We start from the raw sequence: 22,966 nt of genomic DNA, 5'->3' as shown, positions 1-22,966 counted from the left end.
CCTCTCTCTCTCAAAAGCTCAAACCACCTTTTTGAGAAAACCCCAGATCAGAATTGTTCCCAAAAAACAATCTTTGCAGCTGGATTCAGGGAAATGACAAGAATCTGGTGATGGGGTTTCCGAGAAAATGGGAGATTTTGATAAGAAAATCTAGCCAAAGATTCAGGAGCTACGAGGAGAGGGAAAACTTGGTGATGAACGAAGATGGTATTGTGGTGCAAGTGACGGTGTGGGAGAATCTGGGAGGTTTTAAAGGTGTGTGAACATCAACCAGACAAATTTTGAGGTCCAAATTACTCCTACACAAACGTTCCACGACTCATCAAATCAAACTTAGCTTCTTCCTTTTCTTCACCTTTTTTGAATATTCAATTTTTCTGCTATCTAACCGACCGGACGGTTGCTTTCTCCAAATTGGTGGGCTTCTTGCCACGTGGGAGCATTTTGTATATATTCCACGTTGGGTAGGGAGGTTAGATTCTTTTGCTTGAACGTTTGTGGTTTAGAATTGAGCTTTTGACAACATGAGTTTGTTTATTAACATGAGAGATTACGGTGGTCAACCACGAGGTATAAAATAGTCTCATTTACAATCACCTTTGGCATTGACTTCTATTCATAGTAATTTCTTATTGCGGTTCAAATATCGATGTCTTTTGTTATAAAATTTAATTTGGTTAAGTTGAGGACAATAATAAAGATATTTGTGGTGGTCATAAGCCTAAAAATGTTTATTATTTTATCATAGCAAGTAATTATTCCAACACGTCCTAAGCCCAATTTATTAGTCTCAAGTTTGCTTTTTTAAGTTGGACTTCCAAAAAGTAGGGGTTAGCTTCAACTTAAAGAGTATTCAATGAATGACCAAGCCTTCAAAAAGTTATGTTTGCTCTAGTGTATGAAACTCTTGAAAAATTGTGTTGACATAATGAATGATCAGTTTTCAATGTGGGTATTGAGTTCCCACGTGACCGTGTGTGGGTTTACCCATGAGAGACGTGCGGAGAACAGAGTTCCGCTTATAAACTGCATTTTGTTTTGTTATATCTTCAATATAAAACTCTATGATCCGACAACCAGTGTAATAGGTACGAGTTATCTCTTTCTTTTGGTTTGAAGTATGGGATCGGCTATTTGATTGACCAAAAATTCATTCCCACAACTTTATGAAACTGTAAGAATTTAGACCCTACAATTCCAAAACTAAAAATAAAATTCGGGCAATGAATATCAATGATTGATACAAAAGAACTTGCATTAAATATTATAGGAAGATGGAACGGAAACAGACAAGTTTTAGTTTTTATTTTTGTGTTAGAGATAGAAGAGAAAGACATGGGACAAATGTAGGGAAAAAAAAAGATTAAAGGAAGGATGGAGTAAATACATGTAGAAAAAATATAATAGAAAAAACACAAAATGAAAACTAGGAGCTGAAAACCATTCTAAGTTGGTCTTACTTTTAAGATTTTGTTTTTGTTCTTTCTTCTCTTCACTCTCACCGCCCATTTTGACACCTCCGTTTTCCTATATACATTCCCATATCTCAAACACAGAAAATAAGAACTAATGAATAAAAACGTAATGGTTATTTTTGTTTTCCGGAAGTTAATGAAAACCAAATTGTTTTGGTCAAAAACAAAACTGTGGGGCGGGGAGGATAGTGAAGTGAGATTTAAAAGATGTTGTGGGAGTCATAAATCCATGAATTTTGAGAGAGCTTTTGAGCCTTGACATGGATTTTGAGTAAATTCTATGTGAATTTTAATGAAGTCTGTGAGACTTTTGTCATGAATTTATGCATGTCCATTAAAATTCAATGGACATTTCCATTAGTTTTGAAAAAAGTGGCGGGCCATCATGTGTGATGTTTGTGGGGAGTAGGCGGTGGAGGTATGGTGGTGGCGAGGGTTGTGATAAGGTAATGATGTTGGTGGTGATGGTAGGGCCGATAGTGATAATTGTGACATGATTTCAGTGGCGGCGGATGCTGGCTACAATGTTGGTCAAAGGTGGTGGCGTTATGGTGGTGGTGATGGTCTCACCAAGGTGGTTCAGAAGAAGTCAAAGTCTCACCATAAAACGCTTTTCTGATCTAAGAAAAATAAGGATATGTCTTGTCCTAAGCTACCAACCCTCATCATCTGGTATTGGTATAATACTGTTCTTGTTATGATCTTCCTCAACTCAACCCTCATACCCAGTATCATGACTAAGATTCAAAATAAAAGTCCCTTTAAGCAAAAGAAAGAAGGAAGGAGGAAATAGAAAAAAGAAAAAGTATTAGTATTTAAAGATTTCAAGAAATAGAGAAAAAAAAAACTGGCAAAAATAAAAATAAAACCAACTCTCTCGCCGATTTTTTCTCTCTCTCTCTCTGTTCTGATCATCTGAGTCACTCAAAACTCACAGTGATCCCAATTAACGGCATAAAAGCCACCAACCTCATACCGAACCTAGTGAAGGAAATAAGGAAAAGATTCTGGTTGGGGCCAAAATACCCTAAAAAATATTTCAAATCAGAGGGATAACTTTAATTTTCCTGGGTGAAAAAAAAAAAATGTCAGGGTACGCCCGTGACCATTCTGGTCCCTTCACGGCTCTTCCCTTGGTAGATGTGATGGTGGCAGTGGAAAGGATGGTGGTGGTAATGTTTGATACAAGGTAGTGGTGGCAACGATGGCAATGACAAGGTGGGGAAGACGGTGGTAGAAAATGTGGTGGGAGGATTGGTGGTTGATTATATTATGAGAAGATGGAAGAGAAAAATCCATCAAAATCTTTGGATGAGAGGTGAGATTTTTATTATATACAATACATCACAAAATTTCTAAAAAGCCATTAATTTCAAAATGCTTTCAAAATCAATGATATTTTGAATACATCCAAACTTTAATAGATTCATACACATGAAATTCTATAGACTTGTGTAACTTTAACATTCTAATTCTTTTCTTTTCTTTTTTTTTTTAAAAAAAAGGAGACAACTAGTGGCAAGCCACGATTATACACTCCTTCCCAGCCCGGAGAGGCTATGGTATTGCACCATGCCCATGGCCACAGTCAAGCAGACCTCTCTAAAATACACCTAAACATTTACAAAAAAATTTAAATCTTAATTGAATACCCTCAGATTTTTAAGCTTCTCTAAAATACGCCCATAAGAGCAACTCCACTCCTAAAAATGCGCTGACACTCAGCCCATTTAATCCACTCAAATGAATAGTGATTGACACCAATAAACAGTAATTGGCCAAATGCAACTCCATCCCTAAAAATGCGCTGGCACCCAGCTCATCTAATATTATATTATTTCATTCATATCAATTAATATTTTATCATTAATTTTTTTTCTTTTAGGAAATTTCTTCCTTTCTCTCGAAAGGGTCTAACATTTTTGTTTCCTTCCCAATGTTTCCATTCCCTCTCCTTTGTATTCTCCCCTTATTTCTCCGACCAACCTTCGCCCCACCTCTCTTTTTTTTCTCCCCTTTTTCTCCATGTTCTCTTCTTCAAATGAGGAAGCTAATTATGCACCTGATTTCATTTGGATCAAAAGACCAGCAGGTCTTTCTTCTTGTTCCTCGAATCAGAGAGAGCTATCTCTTTTACTCAAAAATCCGAAATCAAGTTTCTAATATAATTTATGATTTACAGCTCCAAATTTGATTTCGTTTTTGCCTATGGATTTCGGGATAAGAGCACTACAACCCAAGGTAATAGTTTTCTGGGTTTATCGCATTTTGGTGTTTCTATATTTGGGATTTATAAGCTTTAATCTTCAAATTGAAGCTTTAATCTAATTCGGTGGTTGGAGAAGGAGGTTGCAGTTCATGTACACAGGAGAAAGCAAGATTTGATGACTGGGTTTGCAGGATGATGAGATCGGTGATGCTAGACGACTTAGGTGCTAGAGATGGGATTATATGACGTCATGCTGACGCTAGCGTGAGTCACATAGGTTGGGCCTTTGCTCAGCATGTTTTGCGGGGTGCCGACCTCTTTTTTGGACTTTAGGCCAACCTAAAAAATTGGGCTAGAGTTGCTCTAAATATGTTACAATAGAGCAGGTCAATTCTATTTATTTATTTTTAGGATTAAATACTTAAAGTCCCCCATTCTTTTATTCATTCTAAATTAGTCTCAATTTTTTGAAACATTTCAAACAAGCATCCAACCTATTGATAATGTCACATCCATTAAGCCCTAATTAATTTCCACTAAATGTACATGTGGCAATAATGGGTCCCACTTTTAGCTTACTTGGACACAAATAATAATAATAATAATTTCAAGAAATACATAAAGATGAAACAGATAAATAAACAAATTCACAAATAAAACAGAAAACATTGAAGATCCAAAAATATCAAACCCTCACCAACTCCAAGCTTAACCTCCAACCATGGAAACCCTTTTCCAAGCTTTATACTAGTCTTGAAAGCTTTGATTGGCCTACTTGATTGAAAAATATTAAGACCTAAGGTGAGTTAAATTTGATAAGGTAATAAGGGAGGAAGACTTAGAAAGGAGGGGAGAAAGAACATAGGTTGATATTGATGTATTACCATCATAATCCTTGACATTAAAGGAGATTGAACAACCCAATCGAATAGTCGCCACCACCTACAAGATTGAATCTGGTTATATTTCTAGTATTTGAAATCTGTTGTAAGTCTTGAGTCAACAAGTGCATCTGCCACCATATCTACCTCTTTGATAACATGTTGAAGTTCTATGCGATCTTTGTGGGTGATGATGTGAAGTGCATACCTTTCATGACTACTTCCAGCTGCTATAGCATATTTGTTTTGCTTATGTTTAGAGTGGCCTTGGGTTGTAGGGTGGAGTTGATGGTTGCACATTGGTTTTTAGTGATGGTGGCTTGATGGGGGTGGTGGTGACTATTAGTTCCAAGACCTTGTTATTGATTGGAAACAAAGTACGTCCCTAATTAATTTAGCAGAAAATTAACTTGGACTTAACGAATGTTACATTTTCCATAAATTAAGTATATTTTTGGAATATTAAAAAGTGTTGGGGTTTTAAGTACTTAATCTTTATTTTTAGGGAACTTTAACGAAAAGCTCTCGGTACTATTCACTTTAACGAAAAATCATATTTTTACACTAAAAGTCAATTATGATACTATTCACTTTACCCTTTATTTTGTCCTTATCGTTAAAACTCAAAGTTTTCAAATCATTTCATTAATTTTCTTTATTTTTTACTTATGGAATTTTTTGGGAGATCAGGACCGTTCAGCATGTCAAGGTGGGAGATGGTAGCTCCGCATTTATAAGCCAATCCCCCGCAAGCAAGCCCCATTGTCGGCCCACTACTCGAAACACCGTCGTCTTTGTAGCGAGACAACACTCGGCGTTCAGAGCGGCAAGGATGGTTGATCGTCTATTCGAGGACATAGTTCAGACTCTGCGAATTGAGCCCAGATGGCAAAAAGTTCGATAAGGGTATTCCCATCCATCTTTTCGAATTTTCTTACTCGAAATTACATAACCCTTTCAAGAAATTTTTAATTTTTATTCAATTTTTGTTAATTTTTTGCGCTTTGAAGTTACTCGAGTGGAAGCAAAGAGTGAGACTTGCGAGATGTTCATGCATGTGGATGTGAATTCAGAGGTGTATCCGATGAGGGAAGGTGAGAAATTCTCAATGGCTTTAACTTCCACAATCAATTTAGATGGAACTCCTGATACTAGTTATTTCACCCAGGTAAAACCTATACTTACTCGAACTTCTGTTTTTACTTTGTTGCTTATATATTTATGGATTCCCTTCTTGTTTTTTACTGTATCTGTAATCCTGTATTGGAAATGTGACATGTATGAAGGCATGTGCCAGTGTACAGTGAAAGTGAATTTATGACTTGGGTTATTAGCTTGAGAGCTATCAGTGATTTTAGCTCGAGTGGCAAAACTGGGTTTTTTTTTTTTTTTTCCGGAAACCCGTACTGTTTTTCTGAAATTTCAATGGTGGTTTATTTAGGATTTTTTGTTTGGGTGTTTTTGGGGTCTCTAACAGTTTCTGTAAGTCACGTGTATCTTGTCTTGGATTTCATGGTTAGTCTATTAGGTGGTTTCGGAAAGGCAGTCCTGGTCCTTTCACGTAGGGAAATGCCGAAGTCTTTGTAATGAGTAATTAGTGATTAACAAAGACCACTGGAAGGTGAACGTAATTTGTAGATAAACCGAGACTGCATATTAAGGTTAGATAGTTATGCCAGATCTTCTATTGTCTAATGAACGTTAGCTAGGTGATGATATCACCTAGCTAGTAAGTTTTGAATTATTGTAAATCAGAGTGGTATCTGTTCATTAGTCACATTGTATCACCAAAGTCCAACATAGTCCATGATATCCTGAGATTTTTTTTTACGCTTTTTCTTGTCAGCTTAATTTGAATATACGGTCCTTGTCCTATCACTTCACCTACCACTAAAATGAATAAACTACTATTTCTGGAAAAAACTTGGACAGAAACTTGAAGCCTGAGCTACATCCATAGTGATGTATGGTTTTGGTACATTCACATGCAGCAGTGGATTTAAGCTTTTTGTGACCTGTGATGGGTTTGAACTTCTGAAATTTGTATAAGCTTGTAATAAACTGACTGGGATGTTTGATTTTGTGGGGATTTTTTACCTTTCCATTCCTCACTTGTTGTCTGACTTGAGCCAGACACGTGGGGCAACATATATCGGGTGACATGCGAGCACGTGTGTTCACTAGGCCCGATACGTGAATTGTTTTCTCTGATACAATAATTGAATTAGAGCATCCAGCTCAAAACCAATTGGCTGTAGATGTACAAGCCCATGACCTTATATTGTCAGGAAACACTATTGTTTTCCTGAGGTAGGATATATTCTCAGCAAGTTACATTTGCGGTTACAACTTTGGTATTTGCAATGGCATTTTCATTTTACGGATACATGCCCAGAGTCTGCTGGCCACTCTCTACCATGATCTAAGGTACATCTACTAGTACTTCTGCTTTTCAAACATGAAATTTCCTTTGATGTGCCAACTGAAACGCGTTTAGTAATGCAATGGAGATGGGAGTAGGCTTTCCTTCCTTTTGACCTATCTTGAACTTAGATGGGGTTCATATTTTAAGAAGGCCTTTTGTGTGAGAGATTTATGAAAAGTTTGTGAAATGTGAGCAATTAGTTGGGTGAAAAGAAAGTCATTACTTCTTTAAGGGTTGAGAGATAACTTTGATCCTGTCTATGATCTATCAATTATTTTTTGTGTGCCATTGCATTCAAGATTCAGGGGTACTTCTTATGAACACAGATGGGGAAAGAGTAGAGGTACATTTAGTATGGTGGAAAATACTGGGTTCATGTTAACTGTTGATCTGGATTTTAAGCCGCATACTCCAATCAATTAGGCTTTTCTTAGTTTGTGGAGATTTGTTGTAGGACAACCTGAGAAGGATGATGGAGGTAATATAGTGATGGTTTAGGAGGTTGGTGTAGGAGGGCAGTGAGGATGTCATGTAGCTTTCGCATTTGAAAGTGTGATTGGAGCATGGGTGGCTTGCCAAACTTGTGACATGATAGCTGATGGCTTGAGTGAGGTTGAGATTTCAGACAAATTATGGTGTGGTCAGTGGTTATTCTGTTAAATGTTGTTATTGATTTACTGGGAGCATAATCTAGTTTATTAATAGCACATCTGGTCTTCCGTGGTTCCTCCTAAATACTGTTTTGGGTTGGATGGAAATACAGAGTAATGCAGTTGTTCATAGAACTTGATTGCTAGGGGAAAATTCATGGTGAATGGTGTTACAACTTACATTGCCAGTGGCATAGTCGGTTGATCATTTATTATTACACTCTTGTGTAAGTGGGTTTTAACTTATGGAGCATGGGAATCTTCAAAGTTGCAGATTTCCGCCACATCTTGAGATTGCTATTTATTGGAATGCCTTATTCTTTTCTAGATTTTATTTATGTGCTTTTAGGTTAGAATATTTCTTGCCTTCAAATAAATTTAATCTTAAACTGACAAATAAAATGGCAGGGCTGACACTTCAAGTTGGTGATAGTATCTGCTTGGATTTGATCAAATTATGAGGTGTACGTATGATAGCATTGAAGGTCAATATGAAAGGTCACATCTTTGTCAATAATGAATTGACAATGAGAACAAGTCGGTGATTCCTAAAGATGATTGTGTTCCATGTTTTCTTGACCTTTGTTCTCAGCGGTAGTTGCTTGTGTTCGGTTTTACCAAATTATTGAGCCACATTATGCCTGACCGGTAAAGTTTACCCTTTTTGCAGGGCAATCGCAGGACATTGGCTGATGAATATGAGTATGTCATGCAAGGGAAGCTTTTTAAGATTTCAGAAGGTTCTAAACATGATCCAAAAGCGTACGTATAAAAACTTTCACTTAGTAGGATCTAACGATGATGCTATTTATTTGTTTGTTCGTGACAAAGACAACAAAAGCTAAACTGTAGGCATCTGGAATTGGTATAATAAGGCAATAAGCTCACATGAATTTGATAAAAGTCCGCTTAAGGTATTATATCCTCGACAAATATGATCCTTGTTATTTCAAAAAACAAATTGTAGAGGATGATGATGCTATTCCTACAACAATCAGTTGCTCCAATGACTTCTCATACAGAAAGACAAAAAAGTGAGGAGGTGTTTTTATTGGGTTTTGTCTTGTGGCTTCAGGGAGGTAAGTGCTTCATTTGGCGGGCTTTTGATGATGCTGAAGGGGGAAGCCTCACAATTCAAGAACTTTGAACTCGACTAGAGGATATTTCTCCTCATAAGGAAGCTATGAAAAATCTACGATCATAACCAAACTATGACTGCTCTGCGGGTTCGGCTTACGGCTTATGACTCTGTAAACTTGAGCTAACCCTTGATGTTTAGGATTAAGTGTGGATTGAGTAGAGCTTTCTACGTGAACCGGTTGTTATGACAATGGTAGTATGTAGACATGAAATGCTATGACATTGGACAGTTTATATTTATCAAAACTAACTTCTTGGTGCAGTCTTCTCCCCCACCCCTACATTTTTCTCACGAAATGGATAGTATAAACCATTGTAGTTCAACAATAATTGAACAAGTAAATAAAAAAATTCATCAAATGTGCGATTTTGATGTAAATGAAGGGAAGTAGTAATTTCCTTATCTTCATGCCCATGACCATCTAATGTAATTAATAAATGTAACATCTTTGTCATTCATAGGATTTGGCTTAAATAGTTCTTCAATCTAAGTTCATTGTCTTTGACCCTAGCTAACCTTGGTTTAATTAGATTTCTCGTCATTCATGACGTGGTTCATAGCCACCATAAGAGGGACCTTTGTTCTGCTGATAGAAGCATATTTATGCGACTTTGTTATCTTATTTCTTTGTATTAACTGAGTTAACTAAGTTATCTTGTTTCTTTGTATTAACTGAGTTAATTTTCATTTGTTGTAGCGATTTAGGTTATTTTTGTTTTATTGATTGTCAAGTTGGTAAAGTTGATAATTAGAGATCAAATGGAGCAGTTAGGAGCAATTTTGGATTTGGATTGGATAGCATGCATGGATAGCTTATGCATTGGACATTTTTAGAGTTTAAAAGGTGTTAAACACGTGCTAATGTATGAAGGAATTTAAGTTGAAGCTTGGAAGACAAGGAATTACACAAGTAAGAAAAGTCCTACTTGGAGTGAAACACTATCTTATCTTATCATATCTCTAGCTGCAAGGGAAGGTCCTAGTCACATTCGAACACTCTCAAACTGTTTCTTTAGAATCCTAAAATAATTCAAACGCCTCATCCCTTTCTTCCTTGGATTCAGTTGTGCCCTACACATAAAAATGTCCTCCAACATTTTACACAAGCGTGTTGTGCCTATTATTCACATTGAAGTTGCTGGAATTTTCAGAGTTTTTTCTATCTTTGTTTTAAGTATCGATGTTTATTTTAGTTTGCTTTTTAGTTATGATAAACATGTGCAACTATGTTTCTTTTTAGCTAGAGGTGAATTCGAAGATATGGACATATGTTTTATATTAATTGATTACATCCAGTTATTATTTCATTAAACGTGAATGCAATTTATTTATCTGGTTTATAGAGAACTTATTCTTGTATATCTTTTAAGGGTGACCAACTAAGTTTGCATGCTTGAATTTCTAGAAAATAAGAGAATTTCACTTGATCGTTATAAACTTATATTCATAAGTAGTAAAACTCACTAGTCATGTTTAATTTAAGTATAATCCTTGGCAGGATTATCATACTTTTCATAGGTACAAATGTTTCGTCAATGCTTATAATTTTCACAGAACTTAATGATCTTCGAGATGTATCTCTATCATGCTTTTGATAGTTAGGGAACTTGAGAAGAATAATTTGGTTGTGTCGCTAAGTCCAATTCAATGAACTTAGGAAAATCTGAGAGTTATTTAGTGTTTTCCACATTTAATTTAGGGTATTGTCATTCTCGTTTATAGGAAGAATAACTGAAAATTGATTTGTATACACATGTTTCATGTGAGGAGAATAATCCTTTAGCTATCATTTCTTCCGTATTTTATTCACAACTTAACTTACTTGCTGCCATTTACTTTTATTTTAATTTTAATTAAATTCGTTCAAAATCCCCCATTCATTGTTTCATTGTTAGTTTAACTTAGTTTTAGTTTTATTAGTTTAGTTTGTATTGATTAGCATCCTTTATAATATCCGGAATAGAAAGATTCCTACTTATTCATACTACAATTACATCATTTACAAGTTTAATTTGTGTGTTAGCTTTTACCACATCAGCTGCTAAGAGAGATGATGAAGATGGGTGTAGAAGAGATGATTTTTATTAGTTGGGTGAACTTAAAATTAAAATTTTAATTGGGTGAACTTAACTTAGTAATTTTTTTTTTTTTTTGGTCAAACGATAGATTTTGTTAGATTAGCCTTACCTTGGTGTATGTTTTTCGCAGAAGATATAATATTGATGAAACTCAAGAATGAGTAAATGAGAAGCTTAACCTTTGGAGAGAAGTGTTGGAATCTAAAGGTCTTCGCCCAAGTTAGTCAATGACAAAGTATAAGGAGTGCAAGTTCAGTGCGAATGGAGGTTCAAATGAGTTAGGGGTGAGGATTGGAGATCAGGAAGTATCAAAGAGCGACTATTTTCACTACTTAGGATCTATCTTGCAAAAGAACAGAGAATTGGATGGAGACCTCAACCATAAATACAAGTTGGATGGATGAAGTGCAAGAGCGCATCAAGTGTACTGTGCGACCGTCGTATGCCACTAACGTCCAAGGGAAATTTTTTATAGGACGGCAATAAGGCTAGCAATGCTTTATGGCACTGAATGTTTGGCGGTGAAGCATCAACACGTATATGATGCGATAATTATATGCGCACAAATTAAACCCTCTTTTTGACAATTGTAGTAATGATGTAAGTAGGGATCGTTCTGGACCGGGGATTAGGAGGGATTGTTAATCACTTGGGTTTGACTCAAAAACGTAAAAACATAATATAAAACACTATACTAGACTCAAAGAATGCAAAACTAAACTTTAAAACATTAAAACAAATCAAAGACTCAAAATGCTTTAAAAACACAAACTAAATTGATTTCTAACTAAAATGACTTAACAAAGAAAAGGGGGATTGGTTTTGGATGAAATTGAAAACAAAACAAATACTTGGGAACAAAATAGATTGTAAAACGAAGAATGATGAGAAACTAGTTAGTGGGTTCCTTATCCACACATGAACATATGCATATAATCGAATCCACAGGGACTAATTGGACCTATATAATTACTTGTTTTGCAAGAACTCTTTACTAGAGAAATAAAACTAATCAATGTAGGCAGATTTGTTGTTGTAACTTAAAAGCATAAGGAAATGAAGTAAACACAAATAAATGAATCAACAACTAATAAAATGAGATAGTATCAATGGAGATGAAGCTAGGGATTTGATTTCACCATTGCTAAACCAAGTCCATTTTTGTTAAATCAGTTTATACTCAGTCATCTACCTATTTCTTGAGTTTGTTTCACTTAGATATGATCAACCATATGATGTGTGGATTTGATCAAATGTCTCTAATCATGAACCTAATTGTGATGTGCAACTTTGGTTCCTAATCAAGAATATGTAGTGCACAAGAAACTTTCATAAAACCAAAGGGAACACTCGGCAGGATGTTTGCAAAACATTCCCTTCATTCATTCACATATCCACCAAGATTATGCATGATGTGTGCTTTAATCTTGGCTAAACAACCTGTGGTTAATTCAAATGATGATCAAGCATTAAAATCAACACACTAAGTCACAATTAAATCGGAGAATGAAACAAGAAATAGATAGACTGAATGAGAATTCTGAATTAACTACATGGCAATCTTGCAAGGCTACATCGAAACCACCCCTAGCCAAAGGGGGATTTAGTTCTTTATAACATTGAAATCAAAGAAACACTCAAACATTCCAACAACTCAAATTTGAATTGTATGAACGTTTAAGCACTCTTTTCATCCATTCCTCAAACATACAAAACAAAGAGAATTGAATTTAAACATTGAAATCAAAGAAACACCCAAACATTCCAACAACTCAAACTTGAATTGTATGAACGTTTAGGCACTCTTCTCTTCCTCTTCGTTGTGGCACAAGGTCTAAGGACATGTTTTGATGGTGTGAATGGTTTGGGGAGTGGTGGAGGAATGGAAGAATGGTGTTTGGATTGTAAGGGAGAGCACGGCAAGGTGTTGTGGTTTGATGTCTACATTCTGAAAATGGAAGAGTTTGTGACTAAAATGTGTATGAATGAGAGTGAATGAGAATGAATGCAATGGATGCTTATTTATAGGTAAAATGGGGGGGACATGACAGCTAGGAGGAGGAATATATGCATGTGCAAAGATGGAAATGCAAGCAGAAAATGGAAGGGAATGCATGTGCACGGCAAGGAACTTTGTTTGTGTGCATGTGGATGAAATTGGATGAAATGCATGGAATTAGGCACGGCAATGACGGTGTTTTCCTGTGGTGAATCTGAAATGGGAAAGAATGTGGATTAAAGGGGTAATGATGATGAATGCATGTGAATTATTTATGAAGGGAATGCATGTGCTTTGACAGAAATGAAAGGGATAATGCACGGTTTTGAGAGGATTTCTGGAATGTTGAATGTGCATATGAAATCTGCCAAGATGCATGTGTTGAATGATTTCTTGGTAGTGAATGGGTGTATGTGTGAATGATTAAAGGGACAGATGGGTTGGAAATGATGAAGGAAATGCATGTGAGTGACAACTAGATATGTTGATGATTGTATGTGGAATGTTTGTGGTGAGTGAATGTGCACGGCAATGAGTGATTTCTGGTGGTGAATGGGTGATGCAATTGCATGTGGATTAGGTTGTGAAAACATGTGAATGCATGTGTTGATTTATGAAGATGCATGTGCAATGAAGTGGAATGACAGGTAGGTTGAATATGCATGTGGAATGGCTTCATTTCTGAAATGTTGAATGATTACCTAGTGAGGGGATGCACGGATGGCAGATTTGTGTGGATGATACGTTTAGGGTCTGGTAAAGGTGGAAATGCATGTGGAGTGCATGATTGTTTATGATGATGTGCACGGCAAGGTTGGAGAAATGATTATGGATGCATGTGTTGAAGTGGTGATGAATGTGGATTAAAGGAATGCATGTGCAATGGATATAGGAAAGGTTTAAATGTCCTAGAACTAAAGAGAACAAGGTTCCAACACTTTGGTCTTCAATTAGGTCTTCAATTTCGTCCAACACTTTGGCTCCAAGCATAAGCTATCCATCCTTAGCCCAAAAGTGCTCCAAAAGTCTCCAAAATGCATCTTTTTGCTCCTTTAGCCCTATGGACCTACAAACACACGAAAATAGCTTAAAGTACTAAAATAACTAAAGAAACATAACGTAAATGCACGAGAACAAGCCATTTAAGTCGCATGAATATGCTCCTATCAGTATACAAAGTGAGTGGGGAAAATTGGAAAAATAACCAATTTTTGGATCTCATGTACAATTATAGCCACCACTTTAATTAATTGATAAGTATAATCAAAACTTGATGTAAAAGTACTAATATACACTTAATATTAGGATTTCTCACAACAACCAGTAATACTGCATATGTGAATATAGATGGAGAGAGTTTTTTGAATTCCTGCATTATTTTTGGCAAATTGACATCAATTAGTAATTAATCTCTAACATTTTTTTTTCATTATTTTATGTAACCTTTAAACTACCTTCGGATGTCTAAAACCTTTAACTACACATTTGAATGTTTGCAACCTTTAAATCAGAATAAAAGCATGAATTAAAAACAAATAATAATAATAATAATAATAATAATAAAGCCTTCGGGATTAAATTGTTAAGCATCTTGATACCTCCAATAAGATTCTAAAATTGATAAGTGATTGAACAATGAAAGTGCAGCCAAACATAAAAATATGGCTTTTGTATCCTTTTGCAAAAATCCGGAAGTTGCAAAAAGTAGTTTAAAAATTATAGAGACTAATGAAAATAAAAAATATGACATTAATTCATCATTTTAAAGTAGTTCAAAGATTGTGTTTTGTTTATTGCAAGGAACCCTAATATTAAGGGTATATTAGTATTTTTACATTAAGTTTTTTGTTGTAATTATTATAAAATTAAAATGATGGTTATAACCCTATATAGAGCCTAAAATTTGGTTGTATTTTTCAAATTTCCCAAATGAGTGTAGCGGAAATGAGAATGCTTCGTCGGATGTGTGGGCACATGAAAAATGATTAGGATTAGGAATGAAGATATTTGAGGTAAAGTAGGAGTAGTCGAAATTGAAGGTAAGATGAGAGAAAATCGGTTAAGATGATTTGGACATGTGAAACGAAGCCTACAGACGCTCCGGTTAGAAGATGCGATTACGAGACAGAGGTTCAAGGTTGAAGGGGTAGACTGTAGAGGAAGACCTAAAAAAACTTGGCAAGAGACTCTAAAAAAGGACTTTGAGTACTTGGATCTAAACGGATAACGTGGCACAGAATACGCATAATGACGTTCTAAGATTTCTACAATCGATCCTACTTAATGAGATAAGATTTTATTATTATGTAAATATTAAATTAATTACCAACAAAATTCAAACCTACGATAGCATACAATAACTCTGTAGCTTCTCTCCGCTTGCAGCGTTACAAGTTTGAGTGCCAACAAAGGAACACTCGATAATATTGCTTGTAATTAAAAAAATAATAATATAAATAGCCTTTTAAAGGTGAAGAATGTGAGCTAGGGAGAGTTGGACAGGCTCTCCTTTCGCGTGCTACACAGGCGCCGCTAAGAGAGAGACGACGACGAAGAAGACAAACTTACGAAGGAACATGTTCTACAGAGGGTAACGCACCTTTCCTTCCTTCTAACCCTTTATTTCAATTTCTTCCTTCTTCATCTTTCCATTATCTTTAGGTTATTTCAATCCATATAAGTGCTTTTTTCTCTATTAATTTCTGTCGATGGCCTTTGTTGATCGATTTCTTTCTGATGTTCTTGTTAATTGTGGATTATATAAATTAGATGACGCCCAGAATTTAAGTTCATATTTTTCCGGAAATTTTATGGATTATTTGGGGTTGAACAATGTAAAATAATCTGATTAGAACTAATTTTATTTGGGCTTGTTTTGCTTGCCTACCTATGCTCGATTTCGAAGAAAATTCAACAAATTTAGTGTCTATAGCTAGTCATCGATGATTCGAAAACCCTTACACCAATAAATCCTTACTGGTAATTTGTAATTGGATAATGTTGTTTTCATCAAATGGACTCTTAAATTTTTTTTTCCTGTCTTTTATTTGGGCTGAGGAAACTTTTTTCTATTTGAGGAACTATTGATTATTTCCCTTGTTTTCAAATTGACGCACGTTTAAAGGCAGAATTAGGATGTGAAAGTATGTTCATCAAAACCTTATAGTCGAAACTAAAACAATTTCGAGAGGTTTATTTAGGACCTGAATAAAATGTTTGACCTCATTAATATCTTAAGCGAGTACCTGTAGCTGAATACCTAGGATGATTTAACTTTATGGTAGGTGTCTAGGGTAATGGAAGAAAAATATATGAACCAAATTCTGAGATTCGATGCGGATAATGCAAATGTATTTACGAGTTTTCTTTGTTTTGTCGGGAAAAATCCTATTTCTATATTTGTGAACAACCATATATGGTTTTCCTGAGCAAATTTATCTTTAGTTTATAATTTTTACACCTAAGGGGTTTCCCAACTTATAAAATTTGTAAGTTAGTAGCACAAGGTCCTTAGTCCCAAAGGGTAGTATTTATGTCTTGTTCTACTCGTATGATCGTATCATTTAGGTTCATGTTGCTTACTAGTAAGAACTCTCACCCAATTGGTCTTATTAACCATTTTAAGGTGACTAGGCATTTAACCCAACCTTTTCCTTGATCATGCTGTGTTTGGGTCAATTTATGTACTTCATTGTCAAGTGATGTTAGAAGGTGGTGTTTGTTTCCTGTCATGTTATGTCTTGTTAACTATTAGTCCCTAATCCGACCTCTTTTGTTAATCGAGAGGAATGACTTGACACTTAAGGCTTAACCACCCATTTATTAGTGGTGTTGTGTTTGGGTTAGTCCACGACTCCACATATATTTTGAATTAAAAACTGAAAACTAAGTTTCACATATTTCTAACCAAATGTATTACTATTTATTCGTTATAAAAACAAAATCCAATTCATCCTGATACTAGAAAAACCTTAAAATTTTATTATTCTACAAGGAATAGTACAATACATATTAAGAAATGGAAGATAATTGTCATACCTTCAGTCTAATGTTACGTAAGCAGTTTTGTTGTGTCGAAATTGGGTTATTTGTGGATGACATTAAACCAACCTATTTTTTAATGTTTGTGGGCTGCATTATTTCGTGTCACGTAATGCTGAACTGTAATTCGCTAGCTTCTTTTTGGCCGAATCATAGGAGCTAGTAATCGATAATATGCTTATATTGGTGACATTATTGTTGCTGTAATCAAGGAAACAGTACAAAATACACCTCTAGAATGATCAGAAGTGGTCCGAGCTGTCATTTTACGTAATTGTAAAGAAGTCGAGTTGGGTTATTGACTGTTAGAACACTTGTATTTATGACTAAGTGACTTATTTCAAACACTCATGGAGCTGAGGAATTTGTGAAGGCAGAGCTTTATATAGTGGTTATCATGTGACAACCTATAATACACATTGTATGGAAATTTGATATGCAGGAATGATGTCAATGATGGCATCTATAATTCTATATGTATCGATAATATCCCTGTAGGAGTAGCACATATATTCTTGTTTCTAAACAATTGATGTATAAGAAGAAACACAAAGAGAGATGGCACGTAGGGACTTGATTTACCCACATCCACGGAAAGAACATGAAAGTGCCAAGATTTAAACAGTACCTAATGAATTCCTAATCTTGAAGTCTATATTAATGCAACTACTATTGTCCTAGGTTCTAAGTCATATATTTTGTGATTTAAAAGTTGTGGTTCAATGAAAATTGCATGAGAAATGCTTTTCTAGAAAGAAAAAAAAAAAAAGTACCAAACTAGGAGGAGTCATTGGTGTACGTTTTCTTCTTCGTGCACCAAGATTCTGCTTGTTTCACTCATAAATGGTTACTGAATGAAACGTTATTGGAAAATTGGAATGCATATTAATGTAGTTCTGTAATTAGTTGTGATTCTTTACAATATGTGCTAAGAGTACTGATGAGTTTGCTTCTCTTTTCTGTTGCTTTTGTCACTGGGGACTAAAGTAAATTTGCTGATGGTGGTGATGGCCGCGAAATGGGTTCAAAGCGTCAGCGGCTAAGTGAGCCAGGATCTTCATTCTATGGGACCTCCCCCGGCTCAAGTTATATGTACAATCCAACTCCTTATGCATATGTTGGACAACCTCCGCCTTTCCCTGTTGTCAAGCTTCGTGGTCTACCATTTGATTGCACAGAAGTTGATGTTGCTGAGTTCTTCCATGGTCTTGACATTGTTGATGTTCTTTTTGTCCACAAGAATGGCAAGTTCACTGGGGAAGCTTTTTGTGTTTTGGGGTATCCTCTCCAGGTTGATTTTGCCCTACAAAAGAATAGGCAGAACATGGGCAGGAGATATGTTGAAGTGTTCAGAAGTAAGAGGCAGGAATATTACAAGGCAATAGCTCAAGAAGTATCTGATTCTCGTGGAGGTTCCCCTCGCAGAAATGCCCCAAGGGCCAAATCTTATGATGAAGGGAAGGACTCAGCGGAGCATACCGGGGTATTGCGGTTGAGGGGATTGCCATTTTCAGCTGGGAAGGATGACATAATGGATTTCTTTAAGGACTATGTGTTGTCAGAATCCTCAATTCATTTCACAATGAATTCAGAAGGGAGGCCGACCGGGGAAGGTTTTGTGGAGTTTGCAAGTGCAGAAGACTCCAAGGCAGCGATGGCCAAGGATAGGATGACGCTTGGAAGTCGATACATAGAGTTGTTCCCCTCCACGCATGATGAGTTGGATGAAGCAATATCCAGAGGACGGTGATTCCTTGTAACTTGGCCATCAATTTGGTATTGTGTACTACCCATTATCTTTTACTTTGTTGCTTCAAATTTTGCTTGACGACTTTCAGCCAGATTTTCTAGTTGTTTTGGGAGAAGTATGATTTATGTATGGGTGAAGTTTTTCATATTTAGCTTAGTTTTCTCTGCTGATTTAGGTTGTCTGTTGTCTCGCGTTCTGTATCTGCTACGTGACACATGTTTTGCATTTGGATGTTGCTGAAATTGTTGTAAGGCATTCGTGGGCAACTTGTCGGAATTACGCTGAGCTGAGACAGGGGTTCTCTCTTACGAGAGATTTTTCAATGTGGCGGGGACACGAGATGGTACATTACGTGTCATTATACAAATGGTGGAATATGTGTGTTAAAAAATTAATAATTTAAAAAATAAAAATTTCCACCTTTTATATGAAAACACGTGATGTACCATCCACGTTCCTGTCACAATAAAAAATTTCTCGTCTCTTACAACTATTTCACTATGTGAGAATTATTTATTAAATATGCGATTCATCTTTTTAACACGTGAAAAAAATTAATTGACTGAATAATACCACTGAAGCTATGAAATGATTGCGAGAGAATATCTCGAGCCGACTGAAATCTATTTTGTTTAGGGAGAGAGAAATTAGTTGATATGAGATTTTACTTCGGAATCCTCATTTTCTGCAAAACTAGCTCATTTGGCAGCTTTTCCAACCTTGCTTGCTTAATTCTTACCGAAGTCAACCCCTCTCCCCACAACTACTGGTACAGACCAACACTATGTTATCTCAAGCCGTCAATTTGAATTATACATTTAAACAAGTACTTATTGGATTTTTAATTTGACAATCTGATATGTTTCCCGATTAATATGAGTGAGAGATTTTTATTACTATTCTAAGCTAGATAAAAAAAAAAAAGAACGATGATTTAAACATGAAACATTGCTTAGAGATAAAAACTTTAACTACTAATGCAATCCACGCTGCTTATAATTTGAATGATAGTTTTACAACATAACATTAGGTCATTTTATCTTAACAGGGAACAAAACTAGAAGAAAGTCTCACAAGAGGGTATGCTGTAGAAAAATACCATCGGAACCTCCAAAAACAAGATTCATATTTAAATAGTAACATGAACATGAAACTCCGTTGACCCATGTTCATAATTTCACAAAACCAATCCCAAACAAATTTCTTGTATGCCATGACTTTGTCCAAGTATAAAGGGACACGTGTACAAATATTAAATTCCTGCATTTAGGATTCCCTGAAAAATACTGGCATCAAGTGTCTTGGAAAATTTCTAATAAAAAAAGGGGGAAAAAACAAGAGGGGCAGGGGCAGCTCCACCATGCATGAATCAATCAATCTCAGAAACCCTAATAAAAAAAGGTTGGCTTGCAGACAAAACAGTGAGTGACCATCATTCATCACCTAATTAGATAACTAATGAAAATAAAATAATCATGAATTTAGTACTATCATATATCAATATATAATTGAATATTTAAATGCAGTTTGTTTATAGATATATTAATTTTATAACTGACGGATTAGTTAAATTGATTTAAATAGTGACATAGAGTTTCAAAAGCTTGCAGAGCTTTCTTCTTATTTAGTTCAAACTCTTTCTGATAACTATTATAGAGTTACTACGATTAGATTAGTTGTTTCTTAGTACTTTTTCTTCTCCAATGTTACCGAATATATATATATATATATAATCGAATAGAATCTAAACTATTAACTGCTCCTTGGGTAGCTGCTCGTCTTGCTCTTGCCCATATTCTAAATTGATATATTTGTATTGTAATCCCTAGGGTGCAAAGGAAATCAACATATATTGCTTCATTTCTTAGATTGGCGGGAGAGAAATTCAAATGTTAATTTTATTAATTAAAGATCTAAGCTTTATTTTTTATATACTGACCCAATGATTTATAAGATTTGACTTCTCTACAGGTATTTGTGGGATATAAAGGAAACCTGAATTCAAAAACAAACAACTTGCAAGCATAGGTGAATACAAATTATATACAAATTATATATAGGACAGCTCCCTATGCTAATGAGATTTTTTTTTTTTTTTAGGTAACCGGCCCATTCATTTTCATTCATACTTATTTATTCTCATTCCCTTACAGTAAGTAAAAATTACTCTAGAGGGAAGCACATTGGAGTAGCCCCACACAACAGGCTAGTCACTAACTAGATCAATATCGAATTAAACACATAAATAATTTATTATCAACAATCATATGAGTTGAATCTAATATCTCTCACTTGTAAGTAAAAAAAATCCAAGGGGTTCTATTAGATCCCGGGATCCTAAACTCAAGAAATACATTGGGGAAGGTCGCCGGAGGATACGCACAAATTGTTTGATGCAATGCCTCTTAGGAAAAATTATGCAGGCCTTAACAACTGGTGCTCAACAAGCCTTGGGACAAGCCTCGGCAACACGCCTTGGCAAGTGATGCTCAGCATCAAGCCTTGGAAGATATTAATAGAACCAGGTAGATAATGCATACCAATTGCTCGACTAAATGCCTTAATGAAAAAATTAAAAGAAAAATTTGTGCATTGCACGCACTTGGCGGTTTTTACATTGAGACCCCATGAGTTTAGAGTCCTAAATTCGTAACTGCTTATAAGTGAAGAGGAAGCGATCTATATTTTAACCATTTCCAAACCTAATACAATATGTAACCCTCGCTTCACCCCATAATTAAGCCAACTAGCTCATATTTTTTGTTCATTTTTAACAAGTTTGTTAAAGACCTTAGTTTGATTTATTTTCGCATATTTCATTTTGAATCCCTTCACAAAAGGTAAAAGTTGGGTATCTCCGTGTTTTCATATTATTGATGGTCGACCTAATTTTTTTTCAATTTAGACTTTTATTTGATCTATTTGTATTATTATTAAAATAATAATACAAACGATATTTATATTTTAATTTAATTAAAAAATAGAGGTTTTGAACTCGAAACTCAACGTTTGAAGATGATATATCAAAATTTGTATTTGAAAATATCAAATATACCTTTTTAACTTTGGTAAAATAAATTAAGGTTAATTCAACTTGATACAAAACAATTTGAGGGACTAGTTTTCGACTCATTTTGGCTTGTTCGAGCTAGGTTCATCAAAGTAATAGGTTGAACTCAAACAAAATATTAGGCTTGTTCAAAAATTGAGCCGAACTTGATAAGCTTTGACATATTTCATATAAAGCCCGTGAGCAGCTCGTATGTTTTTATGAGATAGCTCACGTTCACCTGGTTTATTAAAACTTAATTCATAGAGATTAGACATTTTAATCTTATAATTAACCTTCTTTGGATTGATAACAAAAATATCTATGGAATACATCTCTTTTAAGACACGTCTTTCTATTATGTTTATTTGTACTTGCTTGATTATGAGTTGAGTTGAGTTAAACACAAGCTCGACCGAGCACAATCCACAACGAGCCAAACTAAGTTTTTGTAATTAAACTATACGCAAAAGACTATAGGTTCGTTTGGAAGTGTATTTAAAATAACTTAAAGCGCTTTTGGTGAAATTGATTTTGAGTTAGAAGAAGCACTTTGAGTGCTTTTTAGAAGAAGCACTTTGAGTGATTTTTAGAAGAAACACTAGATATGTGCTTCTTGCATGGAGTATTTAAAGTGTTTTTCCAGGATCTAGTTGGATTTTTACTAAAGGTTGATTTAAAAAAAAATTCACCAAAATCGCTTTCAGTCATTTTAAAGGTATTTTCAAATGAATTTCATGTAACTTAATTAGTTAAGATCATTTTTCTGAGTTAGACTCTCCTTGCCCTTGTATTGCTATTATAAAAATAAAAAATAAAAAATAAAATCTACTTTTGAAACCTACTCGTTCTTCTAAATGGAATAGTGTTCACAGAATTAAAAGTAGGAAAACTAAAATGAATAAGGAAGGGATTAAGTAATGTTATTCATACTATATTTTTATATCATTTTAGGTGACATCTGATATGAACAACCAAATCATTTGAAAAATTTGCAAAACCAAAGGAAATGAAGGAGAAAGACTCCTCGTATACCACAATCATCATTTAACTAACTAGTTTTTCTTAATTATTAGTTTATTAAATAATGAACTAAATTTAAAAATTTAATTAATTCAAATAATGTAGCTGTCCACGTTAAATATCACCTAAGATAATATAAAAATGTGGTACAAAAATATAATACGAATAACATTAGTTTTTGTCCCCTTACCGCCTCTGTTTCTGGGCTTTGCTTCGGGCAGCGGGCAGCCTTTGCCCAAATTATC

The 22,966-nt window shown here is 35.1% G+C and overlaps 1 protein-coding gene and 1 pseudogene across 2 annotated transcripts; both read left to right on the top strand.

Annotated features, from left to right (window-relative positions):
* Positions 1 to 5,279: 5,279 nt before the first annotated feature.
* On the top strand, positions 5,280 to 9,042 carry LOC103935646 (annotated as a pseudogene).
* A 6,251-nt stretch (positions 9,043 to 15,293) lies between these two features.
* On the top strand, positions 15,294 to 18,983 carry LOC103935644 (heterogeneous nuclear ribonucleoprotein F). 2 transcript variants are annotated; one of them, XM_048590273.1, is made up of 3 exons: positions 15,294 to 15,448; positions 17,887 to 18,675; positions 18,825 to 18,983. In XM_048590273.1, the coding sequence occupies exons 1-2, from the start codon at positions 15,435 to 15,437 to the stop codon at positions 18,647 to 18,649; spliced, it is 777 nt and encodes a 258-aa protein (XP_048446230.1). In that variant the 5' UTR covers positions 15,294 to 15,434; the 3' UTR covers positions 18,650 to 18,675; positions 18,825 to 18,983. The 2 variants fall into 2 exon arrangements, with proteins under 2 accessions (XP_048446230.1, XP_009343715.1); XM_009345440.3 differs by lacking the exon at positions 18,825 to 18,983 and having other exon boundaries at positions 17,887 to 18,794.
* Positions 18,984 to 22,966: the final 3,983 nt, after the last annotated feature.

The sequence above is a fragment of a genome, unplaced genomic scaffold (assembly GCF_019419815.1).
Source record: "Pyrus x bretschneideri cultivar Hongxiangsu unplaced genomic scaffold, Pyrus_bretschneideri_v1 Contig31, whole genome shotgun sequence".
NCBI lineage: Eukaryota > Viridiplantae > Streptophyta > Magnoliopsida > Rosales > Rosaceae > Pyrus > Pyrus x bretschneideri.
Note: the sequence above shows the minus strand (reverse complement) of the source record. Positions and strands in the feature narration are given on the sequence as shown.